The 26,257-nt window shown below is 45.3% G+C and overlaps 1 protein-coding gene across 4 annotated transcripts in view; it reads right to left on the bottom strand.

The window, feature by feature from the left end:
* Nucleotides 1–12,509: 12,509 nt before the first annotated feature.
* Nucleotides 12,510–26,257, bottom strand: part of MUSK (muscle associated receptor tyrosine kinase) — a 45,155-nt gene continuing 31,407 nt past the window's right edge. For 2 of the 4 annotated variants that reach the window (XM_048932452.1, XM_048932451.1), the window contains 5 exons: nt 25,423–25,598; nt 20,699–20,888; nt 20,206–20,397; nt 15,392–15,540; nt 12,510–13,542 (listed from right to left, as the gene is read on the bottom strand). In XM_048932452.1, coding sequence (XP_048788409.1) covers nt 12,872–13,542; nt 15,392–15,540; nt 20,206–20,397; nt 20,699–20,888; nt 25,423–25,598 — 1,378 coding nt within the window. In that variant the 3' untranslated portion in view covers nt 12,510–12,871. Of the gene's footprint in view, nt 13,543–15,391; nt 15,541–20,205; nt 20,398–20,698; nt 20,889–22,118; nt 22,279–22,593; nt 22,683–25,181; nt 25,206–25,422; nt 25,599–26,257 lie in introns of all 4 variants that reach the window. The other 2 variants (XM_048932454.1, XM_048932453.1) reach the window with 2 other exon arrangements.

The raw sequence follows: 26,257 nt of genomic DNA on the forward strand, positions 1-26,257 counted from the left end.
GGAAAAAGCACTTGCTGAGAAATACCATTGCTGGTGCTTTACAAATATCAGTATAGCCAAGGCTGCAGGAAGAAAGTGTTTTGGTCTCAAAATGTCTGTACACCAGACAGTTTCATACAGCGGCTGCTTTACGGACAGAACCAGACTCCAGAAATGAGTGACAGCCCATCCAGACAGCTCTGACCAGAGGTGTCCCTATTGCTCAGTTTTGGTGTGCAATCCCAGCTGGTACTACAGGACTGCTGCTGCCAGTAGGGGCAGCAAATGAGCAGTTGTGTTGCTTTAGCCCTCGTTCTTCATGCCAGATGAACTCAGCTCCTTCTGTGATTCTATCCAGCTATTAAAAAGCATTCTAGACATTAAAAAAGAGCTAGCAAGATACTGTAGAGCATTGGTCACAGTTATGTCTCTCAGGGATAAATACTGGAACCAAAGTTCTTTAATAACTTCATAAATGGCACTGACAGTGGGATCGAGTTCACCCTCAGCAAGTTTAAGGATGACACCAATCTGTGGGGTGCAGCCAACATGCCCAAAGGATGAGATGCCATTCAGACAGACCTAGACAGGCTCAAGGTGTGAGCCCAAGTGAACCTCATGATGTTCAACAAATCCAGGTGCAAAACCTTGCTCCTGGGTCATGGCAACCCCTGCTATCAAGACAAGCTGGGGGATGAAAAGATGGAGAACAACTCTGGAAATGACTCCTTTCCTAGGATTTGTGTAACCACTCCTCATCACCAGATAGATGGATTAGATTGCCAAGGGCCCATCCAACCTGGTCTTAAAAACCTCCAACATCAGGGGCTCCACAGCCATTCTGGGCAATGTGTTCCGCTACTTGACTGCATGGTAGCTGTCCAAAGAAAACATTTGTACAAGCCTTGCTGAGTCAGTGTGTGTTTCTACACACACTGCTCCCCTGCAATGACAGGCTGAGAGAGCTGGGGCTCTTCAGCCCAGAGAAGCAAATGCTCCAAGGGGACCTCATAGCAGCATTCTGGGGAGGGACTTTCTAGAAGAGCATGTAGCGACAGGATGAAAGGAACTGGCTTTAAACAGGAAGAGAGTCGATTTAGACTAGATATTAAGAAGAAATTCTTTACTGTGAGGGTGGTGAGACACTGGAACAGGTTGCCCAGTGAGGTTGCAGATGCCCCCTCCCTGGAAGCACTCAAGGCCAGGCTGGATGGGGCTGTGAGCAACCTGGTCTGGAGGGAGGTGTCCCTGCCTATAGAAGGAGGGTTGGAACTAAATCATCTTAAAGAACCCTTCCAAACCAAATCATTCTATGATTCTATGGACTGTGGGAGTCTCCTGGATCGCTCATAGCCAGTAGATATCCAGGTGGCCGAAATCCCACATCAGGATGACAGCCTGTGAGCATGAAACTTCTGTAGCTGAAACAGGAAGGCCTTGTCAAAAGGTCCTCTTGATCAGGTGGCCTGAAGTAGACCCTGACCACCAGCTGTCCTTTGTTGGTCCCAACCCCAGTTTTAACCCACAGGCTCTCCACCCATTCCTGACTGTTTCTCAGAAGGAGCTCCTTGCAGTCTATCCACTCCATAACACAGAGAGCAACTCCCTTGCCCTCCTACCTTGCTTAACCCTTATAAAAAGCTTACAGCCCTCAATGGTTTGTTCCAGTTATGTGCCATCCCACCACATTTCCATGATGGCAATAAGATTGAAGTTTTCAGAGTGTCCCACTGTTTCCAACTCCCCTCACTTATTTCCCATGCTGCGTGCATAGGTATAGAGGCACTTCAGCTGTCCTTTTAGACACACTGCCTTCCTAGAAGAGCCCTCTCACAAAGCTCTGGGACAAACATGAAGCTTTCCCCCCCTGCTTCCTAGAGTGGCAGCTTTCCCTGTCTCTGTCACTCAGCATACATCTCTTTCCCCCAGCAGCTCTACTTTGAAGTCCTTGCAGTGAGTGCAGCTAGCTTGTTAGTATATTCTTGCCCCTCCTGGTCCCAGTTTGTCAAAGATGCTACCTAGATCATAGGAGACACAGCCTTGGGCATGACACCATTATGCAGTCATTCAACTGCTCATTCCTCCTCCTTCAGCCCAGATCCAAGTCTCCAACTGGGAGGACTGAGGAGAACATCGCCTGTGCTCCTGACCCCTTCTACACCTTCTCAAAGGACACAAACTCCTTTTTGATAATTATTAATTTCCTGGTCACAGCCTTGTGTGACCTGGCTTGAAAGACCAGAAGAGGATAATAGTCATCCAGTTTTAACATATCAGATGTCCTTAAAATGTGGGCTCCTGGCAGGCAGCAAGCCTCTCTAGAGAGGTTATGCAAGTGGCAAATGGGTGCTTCAGTGCCCCTCTGTGAAGAGTCTCCAGTTACTGAGATCCTTCAACTTTTTTAGTGGCACTGATGGTGATTTGGGTCCTCACGGGACTTTCTTATGTCATCACCCTTTTTCAATTCTAAGCTGCTATTTGTAATTTCTTCTTTCTCACAGCGGAGACAGAAATCTAGTAGCTACCAGGACTTCTGGGGCAAGGGTGAGGAGAACTTTTTGACCTGAGCTGACAGGAGGGTCCAGCCCCCTTCACCCTCATGTGTTTATCCCATCTGGGCAGAAGCCTGCTGATCACCCTCCCCTGGCTGGGCCCAAAGACAGGGCTGTCTATCTGTCTGCCCATGCAGTAGCATGACATCAATTGCTGCAGTAGCAGCAGCAATTTCCCTCTCAGATAGCTGAAAGTATCTCAGCCTGGTGACCTCCTCTCTCAGCTTGGTCAGCTGTTCAAAAAGATGATCCACTTGGGCACATCTGCACCCACAAGACCCCTTCACCTACCTCAATCCCATGGCTGACCTCTAGATTCCACAGCTCTGCAGAGCCAAAAGTCTGGGCAGCCTTCTTGTTCCTCGAGAGGTCTCTCTGGGTGCACGTATCAGCCCAGAGAGGTTTTGAACAAAGAGTGAACAAAGAAGGCTGCAGTCAGAGGTATACAGAGCTGCACAACACAGCAAGCAACCACAAGATACACTGTACTGACAGGCAACATTTTGCTGAGCTCTCCCAGTGGCAGTATCCTACTTTGGAACAGAAACCCTCCTCTGCATCTGCGGATGGACATATCTGTGTCCTGAGCCTCAGTTTCACAGCTCAGGCTTTTTGCAGTCAAATCTCAAAATTAATTTCTAAACGAGGCATCAGATATGAGGCACTCGGTATCCTCACTCCAACAGCAGTCAGCAAATATTTTAAGGAAAGAGACATGGTAGGTCACACCTACACCTACCACACTAGTTTTTTGCCCTCTATTTCTTGCACTCCTAGAAATCAGCATTGTAGGGCATTTAGACCAGCAAGTAGCAACTGGCAAGTAACAACCATCAAGTAGCAACTGGCAGGTCACACCTGTATGAATTTTTTGCAGTCTTCATTCTTCCTTTCCTTTTTTTCTTACGTTTAGTTTCTGCAGCCTTCTGTGCATATAATTGTGCTCTGCATAAATTGTTTCCTTGACTGCTCTTAGTGTCACTAGAGGCCTGCTCAACCTAGTGTCAGGAAAAGCCCTGACTAATGGCCAACACCACTAAACTCTGACTAAAATTAGGACTGCCAATGAAGCCAGAGAAGATCTCAGTCTCCCAAGAATGAACTATGTGTTTTTGTCTCAAAGACAGAGATACTTTTATCTCATATGCAAGATTTTGATCAACCATTTTTCTCGAGATAGTATTAAAACTATTTTGCTAACAGATAATCCTTTGTCTAATGTGGCTTAAAAGGGCAAATGTGTAGTAGCAACTACTTGGCTGTATGGTAGCCGTCCAAAGAAAACATTTGTACAAGTCTTGCTGAGTCAGTGTGTGTTTCTAAACAGGCAATGCGTCCCTTCCACTGACAGGATTTATCTCATGCAGACTGACTCCAATACTCCGTTGCCCCGCACACTCAGAGAAGAGTGCACCTGGGCTACAAAGGAGACAGAGACCCGGTTTCTTTGTTCAGCATGGAGCATCGGTTCTCTCTAGTCATCTCTGTGCAGTAAAGTCAATTGGCCAAAATACGGTCCCATCTAGAGAGATGCCACCTGATGCCCAGATAATATTTCACAAATTTTTCATACCTGATTAATGAGAGGACAGACCATTAGCCTGCTTTGCTATTGCCTTGAAGATCTCGAACACAAGCCATGCTGACACCAAGTCATCTCATCCATCCCCTGCCACCCACAAGGCTGTAAATCAGGCCAGCTTCCCTTGAAGTGGAGCCCAGAACTGCCTTGTGGCTTGCACATCCCTTGATCCTTGGGGCAAGCAGCATCACCCAGATACACATAGGCTGGCATTGTTGGAGGCCTTGGCCTGGACAGTGCACCACATCCGATACATGTATCCCGGTTCGTTACCACCTTTGTGAATTTCCTCACCCCAAGTTCCTCCATTCTTCCTTGGAGCTCACAAGCCTGTGAGCAAAACAGTTGGTCTGGACAATGCACTCCATCCCCACCCGCAGTTCCTTCTGAGGCAGGAGCAGCTGCCCAGCCACGGGGAGATGAGATGTGCTTCTGCACCCCTCAGCCGCTGTGCTAGGGCTGGGTGTGCAGCTGCCTCTCCAGCAGGAATACAGGGGGGCTGGAGCCAAAGAATGAGCTATGTATGGTGCTCCGCAACAGGAGGGATGATACTGAAAGCTCTGGGATTCAGTCCGAGCCAAACACAAGTGAATCCAGCACAGGAGCTCCTATTACATCCCCAGGGAAAACAAGGTTTCTCCAGCAAGCAGTGCAGCATTCCCTGTCCTTTCCATGCAGAGACCTTGAGTTGAAGCCTGCCTGTTCTCTCTTGCTGCTGCCACAATGTCAATGCTGCTTTAAATGAGAAGTTAAATTTAGCACAGAGTGAGCTCACCAACGAGGGGAATGAATAACCCCCATTCATTCATTCATGCAGTAATTCACCTTTCAGCACAGCCCTACTTGTCTGTTAAGTTGTTTGTTTACGTGAATGTTTGCTCACCCATATAAACTCCTGAGCTGCAACATCTCTGCTTGAGAACCACAGAAAGATCAGATACACAAGCAGCCCAACACATTTATTCCTGCCCAGCAGAAATAAGTTGTGCAGTTACCTCAGCAACAAAGTAAATGAAATGAGATTTACAGTGTTCCAGCTGATGGAAGAAAACAGTTCTTTTGTAAGCACAACCAGTTAACTGATTGGTAGCCTATTAGTCCAAACCTGTTGTAGAACACCCTATAGATCAGCTCTTGATTAAATTTCCATTGATGTAGGTTGCTCTGAAAGTAGTGTTTCCTATTTATTTCCATGAGAACTACAATAGCTAAAAAAAAAGCACCGTAACAGTTTGATAGCACAAATTCTCAGCTATGAAACACTTTTTTTCAACATTATCACAACCATTTCATATGCATTTTCAACTGCAATGAACAAGAGACTGCATGCCATGTAAAAATCTGCACCAGCAGATTTGTTCCACAGATTCTGAGTATGTCAATGCTGCTAGGACTTGCCCATGCAGTCCAACTCTCATTGGCCCAAACAGATGGAAGTCAGAAGGTTTCAAATCCAGACCATATGGTGGGTATAGTACAACAGTCCAGCCAAGACTGGCACTTTTCTCCAAGGTCTTCAAGCTGGTATGGAGCCTGGTGTTACCATGTTCAATAGCTGTTCAGAAAATGGCTAATCTTTCTTTCATATCACTGAGCATTTGTGGGACTCAGCTGGCACAAACTTTTCAATATTCCAACATAACCACCATCACTTGCAGCCCATGAAGCTCTGTACGCAATTCCCTTGTGTTGTAATCCACTGATTAGTGTGGATAAGCTAATTGGGACACTCTTCATTTCGTTTTGTGACAGCCGTGTGTGACTTTCTGGAAAGTGTCTTTCACACTGTTATCATCATTGCTGAAACACACCACCCACTTCTCTCTGTGCTCACACCACTGGTTGGTCTCCATAAGCATTCAGCAAGTACTGATGAATGTCAGTGGGTGCCATTTTTCCTCATGGAGGAATTCAGTTCTGTCCCTTTTCTTTATGCACTTCCATACAGATGCCACCGTGTCAGACTGCCCCTCTGCTGCCATCTGTCCCACAGCAACAAATGTGACAGGATATGTATGGGAAGGTTCAACCATTACTGTCGTACCCCAAATCTGCCTCTGATGTGATGGGCCAACATCACATAACAGGAGGCATTACTTTCAGAACAGCCCTCATACATACTCCTAAATTGTCAGGACATCAGCAGACAACCATCTTAGCATGGAGACCGGTCAGCAGTACACAGCACCTGTGTCCCAGGCAGCTATTGTCCCTGCAGCACAGGAAGCTGCTGGCACTGCAGTTCCAGCACCTACCTGGAGGTGAGGAGTTTTATATAGGACTGAAAGGAGCAAAGTGAAGAGTTTGGGAGATGCAGTAAGAAATCTGAAAGAAAAAGAACAGAAAGAATGTACTTCACATCCTCCCTGTCTGGTTGTAGTCAGGAAGTTTGGTTTCACTTTCCACTTCTGACAGTCAAATACTTGCAATGAGTTTTAGAATAGGCAAAACATTAGCAGAGTTGATGGGGGACTATTGGACAAATTCATGCTCAAGAATCACGCCAGATACAGGAGCTGTAACTCTTTTTAAGATACACACATCAGCAGCAAGCTATTATCTCAGTTGTATTCTACAGACAGAAAATCCAGTTCCCTTGCAATTTTACACAGCACTTTCGTTTCACTTTTATTATTTTGGTATGGCATAAGCCCAGGCATAAGGACCAGCAGAAATTGAGGGAGGAGCAAATGTCTTTCCCACGTACATTAGATATCCTTGATGTTGCTGCAACAAGGGAAAACATGCAGGAATTCCACCCCACGTTGCTGTGCTGAGGTCTTCCTACTCCTCCTCACACCACTGGCCTCAGGATGGGGACTGTCATGCTGAGTTCAGCGCTCTTCTTTTCCCACCCAAATTCTGCCCTGCAAGAAGCCTTCTCCAGCACAACCTGAACAACTTCTTCGAAGGGCCCTGTTCTGTGTGTAGCGCTTTGATGCATCCCTACAGCATACAATTTAAATCACTGGTACCTTGACCTGAGAGCCTCTGCAAACATCTGACTGTAATCTCCTACAGTACAGCCACCGTGATATTAAAGCAGCACTAGAGCTGTTCTAATAAGATGAAATACATCCATTTTCAGAAATAAATCCAGTACTGGTGAAGGAAGAAAATAGAGAGCTTGGGATCACTGTTAATCCTTTTTTCTTTATTTTATAAAATATTACACACATGAGCTACACAGGTGGGGATAGAAATAGTTATAATCTCTGCCTGAGGCATAGTTCAAAGCTTTCATTCATAAAATGTGTAACAAACAGCCAAAGCAAAGCAGTTATTGTATACCCTTGGAGTACTGAAGCCACTGAGTATTTGAGAGAATCTTCTCCAAAACAAACTTCATCATGTCCAAAACAATTGATTGTATCTCAGGCAAATCAATGAGGGAATTTATGCTTTACCACACAATTAATACAGCTGTTAAGCAATAGTAAAGTATTGCAGTGCTGTTTGTCTTAGGATGCCGCTCACAATAAGTGCAGCAGATGCTCAGCCAGGATACTGGGAGAAAGAGCAGGTATAGCAGCTGTGCTGTAAGTCCTCTTCCACAAGATTCTCATCCAGTGCTGCTGACTGCAAGGCTCCCACTGCCATTGGTGAGAATGGGAAATGAAGTGCCAAAACATTTGGGTTTCGTACAACTTTTCCCTCTGCATGAACTGCAGATCCAGACTTAACACTGCAAAATATTTTTGCTTTCCAACAGTTTTTTTATTTAAGTATTCTTCTTTGTTTTCTCTTCTCTCACACTTGCATTGCTTACGCCCATTCAAAATAATTAGTTATGTGATAGATATACAGAACTGCCTAAAAATCTCTGCAGAAGCACAATTTATAGCACCCACAGAGGAAAGCAGACGTCTCAAACAAAGAGAAAAAAAAAAGAAAGGTGTAAAATAAGCCAAATCCTGGAAGCAATTCAGCCACCAGCTTTCATCAGGCTGGACAACAGGAAGACACCAAGGAGGAAACTCAAGGCAAGATAAAGACACAAGAAGACACAAGCCGGGGCAGCAGAAAACCTGTCAGCACATAATCCTCAAAGGACGTTGCCATTGAGGCACTAAGCCCTCCAGCTGGACTGCACTGCAATTGCCATCTTCCCAGAGCACACTTCGGAGAGCTGCTCGGCGAAATGATCTTGAAAAGATCTTTTCTCTTACAACAGGTGAAGCATTCTCCATCCTAACTTGCTGTTGCTAACCAATGCAGGTTTCAACATACGCTTGCAGTGCAAAGGACAAGCAGGGAAAACCAGATTTTCCACTCCTGTGATGGCAGCCCCACACCAGCTGCAAAGGTTGTCACTGGAGAAAAGTTTGGCCAGGGAACTGCGACAAGAAGGGCTGTCCTTCCATCTGCAAGTGTGTCTGTTCAGACTAGCAGGTGGTAAACACTTCACACCAACAACAATTTCTACCTTTTCTTGGTGTAGGACACCTTCCATGTAGGAAGGAGGTGCTGTTTGCCCTGCCATACTCGTGCAGAATCCACACCACTCTCTAGTACAAGGCCTGATCCTGCTCTCTCTAAAGAGAATGGCCAAACCCATGGAAGGCATGTTTTCCAGTTTTGAACTACATGAACTTTCCAAACTTACCTCTCAGGAAACCAGGCTGCACCACTGCTGTTCACTGAGTGAGCTCAGCCAAGGTATCCCAGTTACAGATGCCACGCCAGCTACTCACTCAGGTGTGCTCATGTTCTGTGGGGAGAATGCTCATCCCCATTGCTGACCCTATTTCTGTTAGCAATGAGGCTGGGATAATTACTCCTCAATGCCCAAAGAAGAAGACAGTAAAATATATCTTCAGAGGAACCTGTTTTTATCTGTCAGTGGTACAGATTGTTATAATTTAGATAATTTTCAGTAGAGAAATGACATATGGTGTTTGCAAGTGGGATGAGGACCATATGTAGAGAGGCAGACTCATTTCTGAACTGTGAATGGGTAGACTGTAACATTTCATTTGTTGAAGACTGAAATCCTCTTTTAGACACATCTTTGGCTGGCAGGGTGTCCATGAAGGCCACTGACAGTGCATATCACCCTGACTTCCTACTGCAGCATAGGAGGTGGTGGCCAACAAAAGCTGCTGAAGAGCTTTCAGGGATAAAGAGATGCTGTCAGAAAAGGAAAATCAGAAACACAGGGGAAAGACCAGAAGGGAAATACTTGACACAAGCTCCTATGTTTCTGCAAGGGAGGAGAATGTTTTCATTTCCAGAGGTACGGCATGATGGCTGCTGATGGGTTTCACCTATCTGAAAGGAGGAAACAGATCCTAGCCCAGGAGCTGGCAGGGTTCAATGAGAGGGCTTAAACTAGGTATATAGGCGAAAGGGGATAAAACCAGGCTCACTAGTGATGACCCTAGGGGAACGATGATGGGTCTGGGGGTGAGGCAGATGGCTCAGCTGAAGTGCATCTATACCAGTGCATGAAGCTTGGGGAACAAACAGGAGGAGCTGGAAGTTATTATGCAACAGGCCAACTATGACTTACTTGCCATTAGGGAAACATGGTGGGATTACTCCCACAGCTGAAGTGCTGTAACAGGTGGCTATAAGCTTTTCAGAGGGATAGCAAGGAAGAAAGGGTCGATCTCTATGTTAGAGAGAGTTTCAGTGTCATAGAGCTGGGGTCTAGGAATGATAGGTTTAGTGTCTGTGAGTAAGGATCAAGGGGAGGGCCAACAAGGTGGACATGCTAGTGGGCATCTGTTACAGATCGCCTAACTAGGATGAAGAGACAGATGAGGCATCCTACAAGAAGCTGGCAGAAGCTGCATGATCACCAGCCCTTGTTCTCATGGGACACTACACCTTCCTTTATCTATGCTGGAAATACAAGGCAGCACAGAAGAAGCATTGTAGGAGGTTTCTAAAATATGTGGAAGACAATTTCCTGTCGCAGCTGGTAAGGGAGCCTACCAGAATAAGAGCCCTGCTAGACCTGCTGTTCACAAACAGACAAGGATTTGTGGGAGATGAAGAGGACAGGAGCTGTCTTAGACACAGTGACCATGAAATGGTAAAGTTCTTGATTCTTGGTGAAGTTAGGAGGGGGCCCTGCAAAACTGCTGCTTCCAGAAGGCAGACTTTGAACTGTTTAGGATGGTAGTGAGGATCCTTTGTTATTCAATCGTGAAGAGTAAAGGGGTCCAGGAACTCTGATTACCCCTCAAGAAGGAAGTCTTAAAGGCACTGGAGCAGGCTGTCCTCCACTGACATAAGATGAGCCGATGGTGAAGAAGACCAATGTGGATGAAGAGGGAATTTTTTCCTGAGGCTCTAGGAGAAAAAGTGAACCTATTTCCTGTGTAAGAAGGGATGGACAGCACAGGGAGAATACAAAGAAGTTGTTAGGGTGTGTAGGGAGAAAATTAGAAAATCAAAAGCCCAACTTGAACTTGGCTGCTGGGCTAGAAGACAACAAAAAAACGTTTTTACAAATACATTAACAGTAAGAGGAGGGATAAGGAGAATCTCCATCTTTTAATGAATGTGGCTGGGAAAATCACCACCAAGGACAAGGAAAAGGCTGAGGTTCTCAATGCTTTCTTTAGTTCTGTCCTTAAAAGTCAGACCAGTTATCCTTGGGATACCCCCTTACCTGGGAGTCTTGGATGGGGAGCAGAATAAACACACTACAGTTCAGGTGGAAAGAGGTAGAGAGACCTTCTACACCATCTAGACTGTAGCAAGTCCATGGGGCCACATGAAATTCACCCAAGAGTGCTGAGGAAACTGGCAGTGGTGACTGCCAAGCAAATTTCCACCATTTATCAACGTTCCTGGTAAATCAGAGAGGTCCCAGAGGATTGAAGGCTTGTCAGTGTGACTGCCATCTACAAGAAGGATTGTAAGGAAGATTTTAGGAACTACAGGCGTGTCAACCTGACTTCAGTGCCAGGAAAGGTTATAGAGCAGATCATTTTGAGTGAGATCACATACCATGTGCAGGACAACATGGGGAACAGGCCCAGACAGCTTTGGTTCACAAAAGGCAGGTCCTGCTTTACCAACCTGATGTCCTTCTATGATAGAGAAACCGAGCTGGTGGATGACAGAAAAGCTGTTGATGCAGTCTACCTAGACTTTATTAAAGCCCTTGACACTGTCTCTTGCAGTATTCTCCTGGGGAAGCTGGCAACCTGTGGCTTGGACAGGTACATTCTTTGCTGGGTAAAGAACTGATTGGAGGGCTGGTCCCAGAAATTAGTGGTGAATGGAGTTAAATCCAGCTGGCAACTAGTCATGAGTGGTGTGCCCCAGTGGTCAGTATTGAGGTCTGTCCTGTTTAACATCCTTACTGATGACCTGGATGAGAGGACTGAGTGCACCCTCAGTAAGTTTGCAGACAAGTTGGAAGGAAGTGACAGTCTGCCTGAGGGTAGGAAGGCCTTACAGGCTGGATTACTAAACTGAGGCCAGGGGGATGATGTTCAACAAGATTAAGTGCCTGGTCCTGGCACTTTGGCCACAATAACCCCAGGCAATGCTACAGGCTTGAGGAAGAGTGGCTGGAAGGCTGTGTGGAAGAAACAGTTGTTCAACACTCACCTGAACGTGAGCCAGCAATGTGCCCAAGTGGCTAAGAAGGCCAACGACATCCTGGCTTGGATCAGAAATGGTGTTGCCAGCAGGAGCAAGGAAGTGATTTGTATTCTGTAGGAGTGGTTAGGTGCTGGTACAGGCTGCCCAGGGAGGTGATTGAGTCACCATCCCTAGATTTGTTCAAGAAATATCTAGATGTTGTACTAAGGGCTATGGCTTAATGGAGAAATATTGGAGTCAGGTGGACTGCATGGTCTTGGAGGTCTTCTCTAACCTTGGTGATGCTACAAGTCTACGAATCTATGTTTCTTCCTGATCTCAGCATGGTGGGCACTGTACTGCAGGCACAGGGAAATAAGCACACTCGAGAGACCAGATGGGTGCAGCACTGGGCCTTTAGGGTGAATTTGTCCATTAACAACCAGTGGCTTTGTTGTAGAACTGGGTGAGAAGACTGGCTACTATATATGAGATTTTTGTGAGATCTTAGCAAAAATCAGATGACCCTCAGTGTGGACTTCCCTCTTTTGAAGATAAATCTTAGGATAGGATTTTGTTTAACATGACATACTGGCTACCACCGGTGGTCCTGTGGGCTGATGATTTGACTATGTGTTGTGTTCATGAGCAACAAACAGAAAAAGGGAGTTTAAAAGTCAGTGGACTATACCTTCAGCAATATCCTTCCTCTACAAAATGAAGTGAGCATGTAAAAATAAAATGACACGCAAAATCCAAAACAGGATTGATATCTGCAATCTTTTTTTCCTTTTTTTTTCTTTTTTTTTTTTGTTACAGATAGTAGTTGAAAACATATAAGGAAGGGAACAGAAAGTTAAAAGCCAGGTGCATAAATGCAGAACAGGGAGAAAACTGCTGGGTAAAGAAGTTGCCCCAGGAAGGGGCTGCTGGGGAACTCTGTGCTCCTGGAAATGACTAAAGCAGGTCCTGAGCTAACGCAGCCAGCTCGCCAACCAACCCAAGGAGCACTGGCTTGGTGGCTGGGAGCTATCCCCATAATTTGGGAGGTACAGTCCACCGCGAGGAGGTATGGTGCACCCTGAAGGGGAGCAGTCCACACTCCTTGCTTGGTAGAGGAACAAGATTTTTCTCCTCCCTCTAAATCAGAGCTTTGAGCTCAGGAGCCTGCAGGCAAGTAGGCGTGACAGCCTCCTCACCACACCCCTCAGACCTATGGGGAGGCCACAGCCCTCTCGTACATGCGCTCCAGGATGCGGTGGATACTTGCAAAGCTTGGCCGGTCAGCTGGCAGCTTGCTCCAGCAGAGACGCATCAGGTTGTAGAGCTCCAGAGGACAGTTGTCTGGGCACGACAGGATGTTCCCATCCCTCACGTAGTAGATGACCTCCTCATGAGCCATCCCATAGTAGGGCTGCATGCCATAGGAGAAGATCTCCCACAGCACCACTCCGTAGGCCCACACATCAGACTCTGTGGTGTACCGGTTATAAAAAATGGATTCGGGGGGCATCCAGCGGATGGGGATGGCATCATTCTCATTGGCTTTGTAGTAATCGGCTGAGTACATGTTCCTTGAGAGGCCAAAGTCAGCAATTTTGACCACCATGTTCTCCCCCACCAGGCAGTTCCTAGTGGCCAAGTCCCGATGAACAAACTTGCGCTCAGAGAGGTAGGCCATGCCTGCAGCCACCTGCTTGGCAATGCAGAGCTGGCTAGTGCAGCATAGTGCCAGCGGACTGGGGAGGCAGGCCCGTGCCTCCAGGCTACCCTGCACCAGGCTGCAGAGGTTGCGGGGCGAGCGGTTGCGCAGGTACTCATTGAGATCACCGTAGGCCATGTACTCAAACAGCAGGCACATGGGTTTCCCAACAGCACACACACCTGGAAAAAGACAGATGCACCATTCAGGTTATTTGTAGAGAAAGAAGTTTCTGCTGTGGCAAGGCCGAAAAATATCCAGAAATACTTAACACAAAAGGGAGATTCCCAGGAATGCATGTGGGGACATAGGAAAATGTGAAGCATGCAAATACCATCAAATTTCATGTTTCTTTATGTCTTTGAAGCTCAGGAATCTGAATCCAAACTTTGTGAGAGACACAAGTCATTAACCCAGCCTGAGTGATGGGCACATGCTTGGTTCTGCACTAGCTTCACCACGGTCCAGTGTGAGCAGTGGACTCTACTCCCACAGTGCAACAGGATTTAATGTGATCCAGCTGCACCATGCCAGCCTGCAGATAAACATTTACCTTGCTTTGTCCAATGATTTCTAATGATCTACTAATGTGATTCAGATCAGACACACCAATTAGATGTACCTAACATACATATTTTACAAGAAAAATTTGAAATAGAAGAGTCTGTACTGCATTAGTATTGTGAATGCATGCAAAGATCATCAGTTTATTATATAAATTCCCAAACCTAACATTTTAACCAGATTTACAGAGCACACAGTTAACTAATAAAGCCAGTTAGAGAGATAGGCAAAAATATTTATGTGCCTGCTATTTAACTTCTCAACTAGCGAAAGCCAGAATTTGAAGGGTACATGTTTTGCTTCCTTTGGGCCGTTTAGCAATTGGTGATCCAGCTTATTGTGAAATCTGAACTTCATGTTGATGACCTAACACATGAATCTTTGAGAAAAAACAGATAGCTGTTTCCAGTGTCATAAAATCAGGATCTGACAAGCATGAGGAGAGTATGTGAGGGTTTTATCGTCTAAGCTGTGCTCAAAAACTTGACTGCTTTCCCCACACCCCCTGAATGTGAGGTTAGTTTGCTCCTGTACCTTTGCCTTTCCCTGACATACAATGTGTTGACAATAAACATAATGTGTACTTGAGACTGGGGCATTTCCTGCTGCTCTCTTCTGTTGCCAAAGTGCTCATGTCAACCCAATTTTTCCAAACCTGCAGTTTACGCATTTCCAGATTGTGTAGAATTTCCTATTGAAATAAATTAAATAATAAATATTTTTTTAAAAATCTCAGCTGCATGTTCACAGGGATCAGGTCTGCCTGCAGTAACCCTGAGTGGGACTGCAAGGTGATGGTGGAGAGCAGAATCTAAAGATTTACAGAAATAAACTCCAGTTGGCAGCTTTCTGTGAAGAGGAATGACCTATTAGCCAAGATGTGGAACCAAGTCTTTCTAAAAAGTCTGAGAAAACATAGTTTTGTTTCAGCTGTGAAGGGAGGGGAAGGAAGAGACTGTCGTTGTGGTTGGCTTTTTTGTTTGTTTGCTTCACTTGTTTTTTTAATGCTGGTGAATGTTCAGACATGACAATAGTAAGTGGGATCCATAAAACTAACAAGACATGTGCTTGTTTTTTTTCTTAAGTACCCGCAAAATAAATCACAGCTCCAGGAAGCCCGTGTCTTCCCTGCAAAACATCTGCTTCAGTGTTACAAAGCTGGAAGCAGATCTAAGCACCAAGATGGTCAGCAGCAGGCTCCACCACAGGATGAGCAGGCTTTGTTACAAGGTGCTGTCCTGCTAAGGCAGCTGCTTAAGACCTACATTTCCAGACTTGTTCTGGTGAAGAATTTAGCAGAGCATGCAGTGACTCATAGCAAAGCTCACCCCTTTTGAACAAGCTATTTTCTCTTGTAGAACAGTCCATCGTCACTCAGCACTGGTCATGCATGCCTGTGCCCCTAGCAAAACGCCAGCAGATTTGCAGGAGGAGGTACCCCCATACATGGGCACCTCGTTCAGATACCTAAGAGCTTGACAATGTTTGGATTGTCAAATTCAGCCATGAGGGCTGCCTCCCTCTGGAAGTCGGCTTGCATGTCCGCAGATGCTTCCTCTTTGAGCATTTTCACTGCCACCATTGTGAATGACTCATATGGCAGTAGTCCTGGGGCCCTGGAAGAGAGGGAAGCATTGACGAGAGTTGCAAGCACATAAAACACAGGCTTTTTTTGGAATAAAATGATGAAGCACTGACTCAAAAATAAACATATTTTATATGAAAATGTTGAAAGAGCCTCCTTGCACTCAATTTTGCTTCCCCCCTGCACACTTGTGGCACTGGAACATCTAGCTACTATCGGAGAATAAGTACCAATTAGAGTAAGCATGTTCTCCAGGATTTTATATGAAAATAACCCTTTGGCACAGTTCAGAGGATAGGTGGAGTTGTACACCTCTAATTTAACAAATTTAAAGCCCATTAGCTACTTTTGGTTGCATTTAATGCAGTGGAGCTGAGGTCCAGCAAAGAGTAATGCTCCTGCAAGCGCTGTGGAAATAGGTGCCAAGTAAGAAGGAAAAATGCACAAATAAACCCTGTTAAGCTCATGCACTAATACGCTGTGTTAAAAGCTGAATCTTCATGTTTTAGACAATCTGTAGGAAATGGAGCTTTTGACTTCAAGCAACCACAAGCTCATTCTGTTTCACTATCCACATGTCATTCCACCCTCAGCAAGTTTAATTAAGCACACTTACCAAAGATCCAGGAGTAGCGCTCAAGCATGGCAACTTTCCATGCTTCAGATGTGGGTCAACCTTCAGATACGCATTTTGTTCCCCATGCCTGCTCTTCCCAGGGTCCTGCAGTTAAGGCACGCTCCTTAAAGGCAGCTAGAGCCCATGAACAGTGGCACCCATTTACAATTTATGCTCCTGCCTGACTGCCCTCCCATTGCTCAAATGCCGGGTTACTTTACTGCTCAGTAGTCACAAGAGGAGGTTCAGATTTCCAAAGCAAACTTCCAGTTTCCTTGTCACCTACTCCAGACATATGGTAGTTGCAACAGATGCACTCAGATGCTGTAAATGTCAAATGTCAGAAGATGGCAAGATGCCCATCTAGAGAGGGATATCACAGGCAGCTGGACCGCAGCTGAAGGGCTTGGACAAGGAGATCCAGCATGCCAGAATGGAGGAGCTGGCTCAACATTTGTCTACTACTGCCTTTGCTATAGCAAAATGTCCTACTTTATTACCCTGTGCTGGCAGCAGGGTTCCAGTACAGCAGGAGAGGAGCCCTCTTTTAAAGCACCCACTGCTGCCTAATTGGAGCACTTGAGAAAGTCAGCAGCAATACTCTGAAGATATCAGCAGAACAATTAAAATGAGAAACAGAAGGGCATTTATATCTTTCAAGCAGCCTCATTGTAGATTACCTCTCATGACTGGCTAGCAGACTAGCACAGCAATAACAGCTTCATATTGCATGCTTTGCAGAAGGAAGCTCACCTGGGCCAAAGCCTAAAGTGCACGTATCCACCTGCTCTCCACTGAAATCCTGTAGTGTACACTAACCTAAATGTGACTTAAGTAAGATAAAGCTACATAGAGCTTTTGCTAGGCCTTCTTTAGCCCAGTTCTTGCAGATCCACAGAAACTGCACTGAACAGGGAGAAAGGCTCTGTGTGCAGTCCTGGCAGGCAACTGCCAAAGTTGAGCCCCTCAGTGCCCAAAAAACTTTGTGAGCAGGAAGAGATGGAGGCACACATGCAGAGAAGCTCCTGCTTCTGAAATCAAACAGGAGAATTCAAGTTCTAGGCTGGAGTGTGCTTTCTACAAAACAGCTCGTTTTCTTCAAGATACAGGAAACATCAAGGAATTAGCCTGGATTTCCTCTCTAGTGACTCCCTACACGCTTTAGGTGAAACACCTCACTGTTTGTGCACAGGGCAACAGCAGCTCTCCTCACTTTCTCTACTATCATTGGATCTCCACAACACTGGCAGAACTTTAGGTACCACCTGTGCAAGAAGAGATTTTGTCCCCATTCTGCATTTAGAGGACACTTGAATTTAGGTTTCCAGTCAGACCTTCTTTCCAGAGCAGCGACTGTGGGGGAAAAAAAAATGTGGAGCTGCTTGAATCTGTATTTGAGGTTGTGACCTGTGACAGATCTTCCCCAAGCACCATAGCCGGGCAGCTTCTGTAAGGCCATTAAGTGGTGTCATTAACTGAGGGGTGTGGAGACCCACCTCTACACTCCCTGTTGGAGAAAAACTTCTGTGGGAGCAGAAGAGTGTTTTGAATGAGTATTGTATGTAAGGTATTGTTTCTTAAACTAACATCTATGCTGTCTTTCATCTACAGTGAGACAGCGGATCAAATACTCCTTGAACAAGAAAGAACATGAAGAGATCTTTGAAAGAAGAAATCTTGCCACTCTGACCTCTGATCACCTGCCCATGGCCCAACCCTGGCCCTTGGGGCAGCCTTGTCTCCAAACGAGGCCTAGTCAGGATGAACCTGTGCTGAGTCCGACATTTTGTTTTAAAGACATCTGCTAAGGAAACTGGTTACTTCCTCAACCCCTTCAGTGTGTACGAGCCCTTAGCGGACACTGCAGCCTTTCAGGAGGAGCAGGTAAACGATAGCCAGACACTTCCTGTCCTAACATGTTGCTTGACCCAGGAGTGAGTAAACACTAAATCAGGTCTCATGGCAAGCCAACTGGCAAAGGCATCACTGGCACTGTGTGCAGAGCTGTGTTTACAAGAGCAGAAGAAATATGAGACCAGGAGAAGTAAGAGGGCTGCTAAACTTAGCTTAAGATGTCCAGTTAACACATGCAGACAAGTACATTTTATTCATCTACGACGGCAAGGTAAAAGTTTGAGTCATCTTGGAGCTTGTGACCTGAAAGGATGTGCTGCTGGTGCTGCTGGATGTCAGCGTATCAGCCTCTGCTGGCCTGAGAGCTGTGCATAGAAACACCATGAGCTGAAATCTACCCTGAGAATATAATGCTTCAGAAGGGCTTCTGATGGAGAAGTAGTATTTCTTCAGCTCCTGAGAGAAAGTGTTTCTGAGAGTGTAGCATGCTGCGCATTGCAAAATCTGCCTAAGAAGACTGTGTTTCTTGCTTTTTTCTTTTGACATTGTGCACTGACAATAGCAAAAAGGTTTTTCTAAAAGGAATTCCAGCACTGGGGTGGATGAAATGCACATGGAAGCTCCCTGCACCACTTTAACACTTGCTTCCTTCAGCACTTCAGTGAAGTTCAGGCTCCCTTTGAGAGGTCCTGCTCAAGGTGGATGAGAGTCACCTCTCAGCAGGGCCTGGGCAGCACAGCACCAAGGCTACACTGAAGCTCCAGTGCAGGGTGACGCTTGGCAGGGGACTGCCTGCCCTGCTGTCACATCCAGGAGAAGGCTCAAATGATGGGACATTCTCAACACTGTGCCGTGGCCAGAACAGAGACTGCTCTGCACCCAGGCAGCAGCTGCGACGCAGTCCACACTGCATTGTTCTCGGCTCCAGTTCAGATGCATTTGGTTCAACCATCCAGGCTAACAATCAATCACAGCTAAGCATCTGCAGTTTTCCCACTGCCTGCCCTTTAAACTTCTGTTATTTTTAGCTTGCTCTATATTAAAGAAAAGTATGCCTGCGTTTCTTCCATATCTCTTCACTTGGAAAAAAATTCATCTATTGAAATTGTTTTCTCTGCTCTAACAATGATTTAACTTGTCCATAACTCATTTCCTAGTGGATACATCCACAGCATAACTATAAACATTGAAAGTATCTGCACCAATGGCTGCTTTCTGCACAGAGTCCTTCAGCTTAGAAGTTACTTTCACCAAACTGGTTATGGATCTGATAGTCCCTGGTGGCTTTGGTCATACACTGCTCTAGACAGTGCAGTGACAGAGCCAGCTACGTCCCAGAGTTATTACCTCTGGAGGACAAAGAATACTCACCCTAAGCAAAAATGGGACTGGGCAGTCTGTCTCTCTTTTTTCAGGAATTTGGAGGGGGATTTTCTAGGAGCAGATCAGCCAAAGGCTGTCCTGCAGGCATTACAGAACCTGTTAAGCATAACAAGATGCCTTCCATTCACTTCAATTCTGGGTTTTCAATGAAACATGTTTCACATATGAAGAAATATATGACCTCACCTCCCATGAGGTTTAACAGAACTGGGACCTCATCTAATGCCTTAAATTTAAAACAGGCAACAATGATCGTGAATTCCAAGAATGAAGACTGAGTAAGTAGGATGCACATGCACACAAAAAGGATGTTGGATCAAGTCGGCTGAGGTTTCAGGGGATTTTTGGTTTAGTTTAGTTTTGCCACTGAATCAAATGGAAACTGGATCAGGATCTAACTGCATCATGACATATCTCTGTGGTAAGTACTGGCCAATGTTGACTTTGTAAAGGAGCACACCAGTACACACTGTCAATTTGCAAACACTGGGATATACAAGCATTTCACAATAGGTCATATGTCACAGGCAATACTCTTGGAAAAAATATAAGGATTATAAATTTAGCTAAGCTTTTGTACCAGGCTTTGGCATGTGAGTATGACACAGTATTTACTAGAGAGAACAGGAGGTTCATTAGTGGGAGTATTTTAACAAATATCAGGGGGAAGAAGTAGCCACGATAAACAATTACTCAAGCTTGAGTTTAGCTGTTTGAATCTTCTACTAATTTTGGTTTGGGTAAATGAACAAAGGATTTCAGGTGTCCAGACAAACAGATGTCCAACTGCTTATCTTTTCCAGGTACCTCCATATAGAGAGGATTCACACATGGATGTCTTACCTTGCTTGGAAAACTCTCCCAAATGCTCCTTCCCCAATATCTCTCACATATTCAATATTGTTCCTGGGATACTCCAAGCTGAGTAGTTTGGGATTGAGGAGAAGAGGCATCCGCTGGTACATGGGGTTAGGGTGCAGCCGGTCCAGGAGGAGTTCAGAGGGCAGAGTGGTGAGTGTTGGTGTTTCTGACTCTCTGAAACAACAGAGCAGTTGTTGGTCAATGTGCATGGCTCATGATCTACATCTGTACCACGGGGTTGGATTCTTCAAGGCGGGAAAGAGAGGTGTGGCAGGGCTGCTGAAAAAACCTTGCAGCAGTCTCTCACCATTTCCCCAAAATAGCCACCAGGCCACTTTCCACAGAGGTACACCTCAGAACTTACACTGGCGCTGCCATGGGATTCTCCCTCCTGCAGGAGTTTGCAGGACTCAGAAACGGGCAAGTTCTGTTTCAAAGCAGCATCTGTTGCCTTCAGCTGAGGCCTGGGCTTTACCTTTTCTTGTTTTTCCACTGCTTTCGGCGACGGCAGCAAACAAGGGTGATAATGCCAAGGATCACGATTAGAGCAAAGCTGGAGATGATCGAGATGATAACATTCATGGAGTATGTGGGGGAATAAGATGGAGGAGGGGGGAGGTTTGGTGTCTCTCCATTTGGTTTTCTTGTTCCTAGTGATAACGATGCTGTAATGCAAACAAAATCAGAAGATGATATCTATTCTATAGGGATGTGTCTTTCTCTCAAGATGTATTTGTGTACAACTGACTAGCCTGTTTTCCTGGTAATTACTAACATGACAGATACAACAGTAAGACTGTTTGAAAGGACCGTACTAAAGAACTTTTGTATACACGAAGAAAAACCTATTTCTGCTTAATAATTGTGGAAGTGCAGGACCTAGTAAAGACACAGTTCCTGTAGAACTAGGAACTTAGTTTTGATAAGCAGTCAGATAACTTGCAAGAATTACAGGTGAAAGATTATATCCAATGGCCTCAAAGTGTTCAAATAAGCTGAAGGCCTATAGTGGGATTGAACTAGACTCCACAATGTGGACCACAGTGAATCACATATCCTAGAAGGATTCTGCAGGTACAAGTGTCCACCCACAGCAGGTATATGCTGATATTTTCCTGGACCATCCTTTTCCCTCCAACAGTTTCACATCTCAGTGACTTTATGGGTTAAATATGGTAAACTACTGTAAAATTTCACTTTTTTTTTTAGGGGAAAAAGAAATCAGGTATACCTCTGCTGATTGTTTTCTGAGCTATTCTAAAAAATGATTGAGAATGGAAATAAATTTACACTATATTTTTAAGGCCAGCTAAATTGACACTGATTTGAGTTCCATTGACTATACAGCATCTCTATTCTCTGTGCAAACAGAATTGTCTTGTTTTCAAGCCCTGAGATTCTAAAACTTGGTGAAATATTAAAACCTTGTATCATTGATGAAATATGTTTCAAAAATTGTTCTTTGAACAAAAAAAGAGTGAAAACGTTTCCATCTTTTTCAGATTTATTTTTAGATATATATCCTTTTAATGTTGAAAAAAAAAAACACTAGAAGCAAAATAACTTTGGAAAATTTGCTATAAGCTCTCCTTTTCCTTTAGAGCACACTGTAGCCAACCTATAACTCATAATACCACAGGAAATCTGATTTCATCTTTTAGCCTTATTATAATCTCAGACAAGGAGCTCTATTTGTCTGTCTTCATTTGCCCATCTTTAAAGTATGTATTACACCTTCAAACTGAAGATGATGAGTGCATTTGTGCAAGGAACCAGTGCTGGATGAGTCTAGAACACAGAATTAATCAATGGGGCCGTGAGACCCATGGTGTGATGGGCAGCAAGTCAACACTTTCCATGGTCCCAAAACAAGTACAATGACAGAAATGGCCTACCGTCTCCACAGGGAGACACGCTGCAGTACTCCCAAGTGACAGATGGGTCTTTTGTGTAGCACCAGGGACGCTCATTTTCACCGCCTGGGTTGCGGCAGTAATTCTCAGCGTCAGACAGCTCGGGGAAAACCTGAGGAGTCCTTCTGTGTAAGTGGGGAGCCTTGGAGTAGGAAACCATTTGGATTAGTGTTTGAGTACAATTTTTCCTGCTGGTGTTAAAAAAACAAAAGGGGAAAAAAACAAAACAAAACAAAAAAACAGAGAAAGGCAGAGGTAAAACAGACTTGCAGAAGCTTGCAAGAATCACCAAGAAAGCATCTGGCAATAGAAAGGGGGAACTTGCAGACTGAAATATGAAGCAATCAAGAATGAAGGAGAGCTGCCATCTGCCCAGCCCTTCTGTGGGACAGGGCTGCCCAGATCTGGGAAACTCACAGAAGAAGACCCCATTTGGTTATCTCACACTGATGCACACCTGGTCACTCCACTTCTGGCAGGGGATGCCGGAGGCAGTAACATTGGCCCAGCCCTGGTAAAACTGGCCATTGCCACTGTAGCAAGTCCCTGGGCAGGAAAAAAAAAGAAAAAAAAAGGAACAAAGTGGGGACAAGTGCCATAGACCATGCCCTGCAGTGAGGAGTGACAAGTCATGTCCTTACACAAGAGCCAAAACAATTAGCAGCAGATTTGAAGCACACAAAAGAACCAGTGACAGTCACGGAAGAGCTTAGCTTTATGTTCATGCTGAAACAGATTTTGAGCTCTGTACATAGGACTACATCTGGTAACATCCCAAGAAAAGGAGAAAAGCTTTCCAGACTGAGGAACAGACCATGAGGCTGTGGCTGTCACTCTGCCCCAAAACCAAACAAAGCAGCACGGGCCCACAGGGATGCTCCAGAGCCAAACCGTGGCAGAAGGCAAACTGCAGCACTGGTTGTGTGGCTCACAGCCTGCACAGTGTCAGGGGCAGCTGGGGTGCGAGAAGCAAGGTCTTGCAAGGAGTGCTGTCCTGCTGGCCTCTGTACAGTGCTTGTCATCTCAGACTGGATGCTTGGGACTGTGGCTCCCAGCATGCATGGAAACCACAAGCTAAAGGGAGCTACAAATCTGAAGTAATGGTATCAGCACAAAGCACTTATTCATAATAAAGAATGTGCCATTGATCTCACATATGCAAAGCTTACTATGGCTGCAGAAAAAGCCAGCAGGAAATCTAGAGAAGATTTTCACTCTGAGAATAAGTTCCCAAAACATAAATGTGGGCATCACTTATCCTTGGAGGAGAATTTAATGCATGCTGGCATAATCCAGGAAGTAAGATGGACAGCAGAGGAGAAGCAGTCTTACACATGTGGCATTTGCTAGCTAATTGTGTGGAAACTGCTGACCATGGATTAACATTCTGGTTGCATTAGGCATGCATTAGGGTCCTCTTGTTAGGTGCTGCATTATTAACCTTATTAAATAAATTAGTATGTCAGCAAACAGTGCTGTCACAGTTTTATTTTCAACTATATTGAAGTTGCAGCTCATAAAAGCTAACACAGGAGGAAACCCATCTCATTCTAAAACAGAGATTTTTTTAAGCAAATGTTTTTCCTCTTCAATAAAGATTTGCATAAGGTTTGATCCAGTTTCAGACACAGGCTACACATTCTAATTCACTCAAGCAGATTGTCCTGTTTCTCCTGTAGGAGAAACATCGATGATTGATTAATTTTTACAGTGCTGTAGTTCTAACTGTTGTTCAGAGCACCTGAGCACTTCAGTAAAGACCAGTGTAAACAGCAATTCTTGAGCACATCACAGTAGCTGCCTGCTCTTTTCCTCTTGCATCACCCACTCCACATATACTTGCTGCTACAGAACCTCAGCTTTCTGTACACCCATTGGTGCCACGCTGTACTCGTGGGTAGCAGAGCAACACCAGGTTTATTGTAGGCAGGTGACTTCAAGCACAAGGTTGAGCCCCTGTAGCCCAAGGGGTGAAAATACCTCAGTTTGGAAATGGCTTCAGACCCCATGAGAATACTTGGCTCATCACAGTCCAAGGCAAAATGCTGTAATTTGAGCTTCTTTGACTGGTACATAAGCTATCTGCAGTGTGTGTAGCACTGCAGAAGTGTAAAACTTCTGGCCTAAAACACAGCTCAATTTGTTGAGCTGCCCTAAAACACAGCTGTGTCAACCATTGAAAGGCAAGGAGAGCAATACCTGAAATCCATCTGAGCAAGTAGGTGACATGAAAAGAAGCCTTTTTGCACTAAATGTGACATCAATGTGACACCTTTGAGGAGCAAGGCGGAGAGGCTTGGGGGGCAAAGTAAAGCATCACTGTGCCCTTAAGGCGCTGAAAAATACCAAAGTCTTATAGGTGGACATGCTGAAGAAGGAGAGGCTGAAACTGCCATATGCTCCTGCCACCCACCTCGTGTTCTGTCCCCCACTGAGAGTATGGGGCTGGCAGAAGTCTCAGCAAGAGATGGCTGGGATTTACGGGTAGTTTTGGAGGGGCATTAGAGAAATGGCATCAGGGACAGATGGAGCATGCCCCATCCCTGCAGGCGCTGCAGGCCAGGTTGAATGGGCCCTGTTCTAACCTGACCTGCTGGGTGGTGGCAGTGCTGCCCACAGCAGGAGCTCAGAGCTGGGTGGGCTTTGAGGTCCCCTCCAACCCAACCACTCTGTGGTTCTGTGATTCTATGTTGGTAACCACATCAATGACAGCATGTAAGGGTGGGACTACCCTGACAGCAGACTCCAAAGTACCAGACACAGCAAAAAAGAAAGAATGGGTGGAAAGGCAGGGTAACAACTGGAGGAGATCTAAAAGCACCATCACTCTCTAATCACCTTCAACAACTACCAGCCTCTGCTCTCCCTAAAAACTGTGCAGATGGAAATATGTTTTCTTATGCCTTAGACGTGAGAGTTTAGTCATTCTTTGGCAACAGCCTGAATCGAGCCAGCAAAGTCTAAAAAATGCCATGCAAGCTGCATCTTCCACAAAAATGTTGTGCCCACACTCTTGAAAAACAGATCCTGGAGAAGTCTACTTACTGGTTATATTCTCCTTCTTAAAATCTGTGAAAAGACAAGACAAGGTGTAAGGAGGGGTTGTGACACAGCCAGGCGCTAGCTGCAGAGCCACAGGCAGGCTGGTTCCCACTTCACACACCACATCTGACCACAGAACAGCTACTGAGAGGCTGTCAGGCATTCACTTTCGCTGCAAGTCATGGGTGTCACCATGCCCTCCTCACCAAGAAAGCAGCAGATGATGGGCAGCACAGCCCCTTACCAAAGAAAGGGATATGGGTGCAGGCACTGGGGTCCTGGTGCAGGCTGGGCAGCCTGTTGCACTCGGGAAGAGCGAGCAGCATCAGCCCCGGCTTGTAAATCCCTCGCTGAGAGTTTTCCTCCATTGAGAGCCATTCCTTAAAGCAGTAGAGATCCTTTACAGCAAGGCAATTCTCTCTACATTATTTTGCAAAAAACAGTGAAATACAGCGGTCAATGGCTTGATAACAGCTGCTGCACCTAGCGGTGGTGTGCAGGGGTTATACTGGCTGGCAGAAAACCATTAGTGGGGCTGTGCTTCTTTAAGCCAGTCTGTCTGGCTCATAAACCATAAAGGAAACTGCATAAAATGTAATAGCTTCCTTTAGGAAACCCGCAAAGCTACATTTTTAATGAAGCAGGGTTATTCTCAAGTCGCAACAGACATCACAGACTGTGAGGAGTTCATTTCCATCATTTCCCAGACATTTACTGCCATCTTCTAATAATAAACAGCATGCCTGGGAGTTATCTTAGCATTTTTGATACATCCTGAAAATCTCACCTGTTGTTCATAAATTTTGTACAAACATGCCCTCTGTTCAAAACAAGAGGTGAGCTGCAAATCTTAATCTTTTCTAAGATGAATATTAGCCTACATTTTTAATCTCACAGAACTAGCCACACAATTACCTTCTTTTCTCTGCCTTTCACTCCCCTTTTTCATCTGCTTGCTATCTGCAGCAAAATCTTTGCAATGCCAGGTGAAATAAGAGACCAAATTACCTCTTACCTAATTTATTGCCTCCCTAACAGTGTGAAATACTCACTGGCAAGCCATACTGTGTATGTTTAAA

Source organism: Lagopus muta, chromosome Z (genome assembly GCF_023343835.1).
Source record: "Lagopus muta isolate bLagMut1 chromosome Z, bLagMut1 primary, whole genome shotgun sequence".
Taxonomy (NCBI): Eukaryota; Metazoa; Chordata; class Aves; order Galliformes; family Phasianidae; genus Lagopus; species Lagopus muta.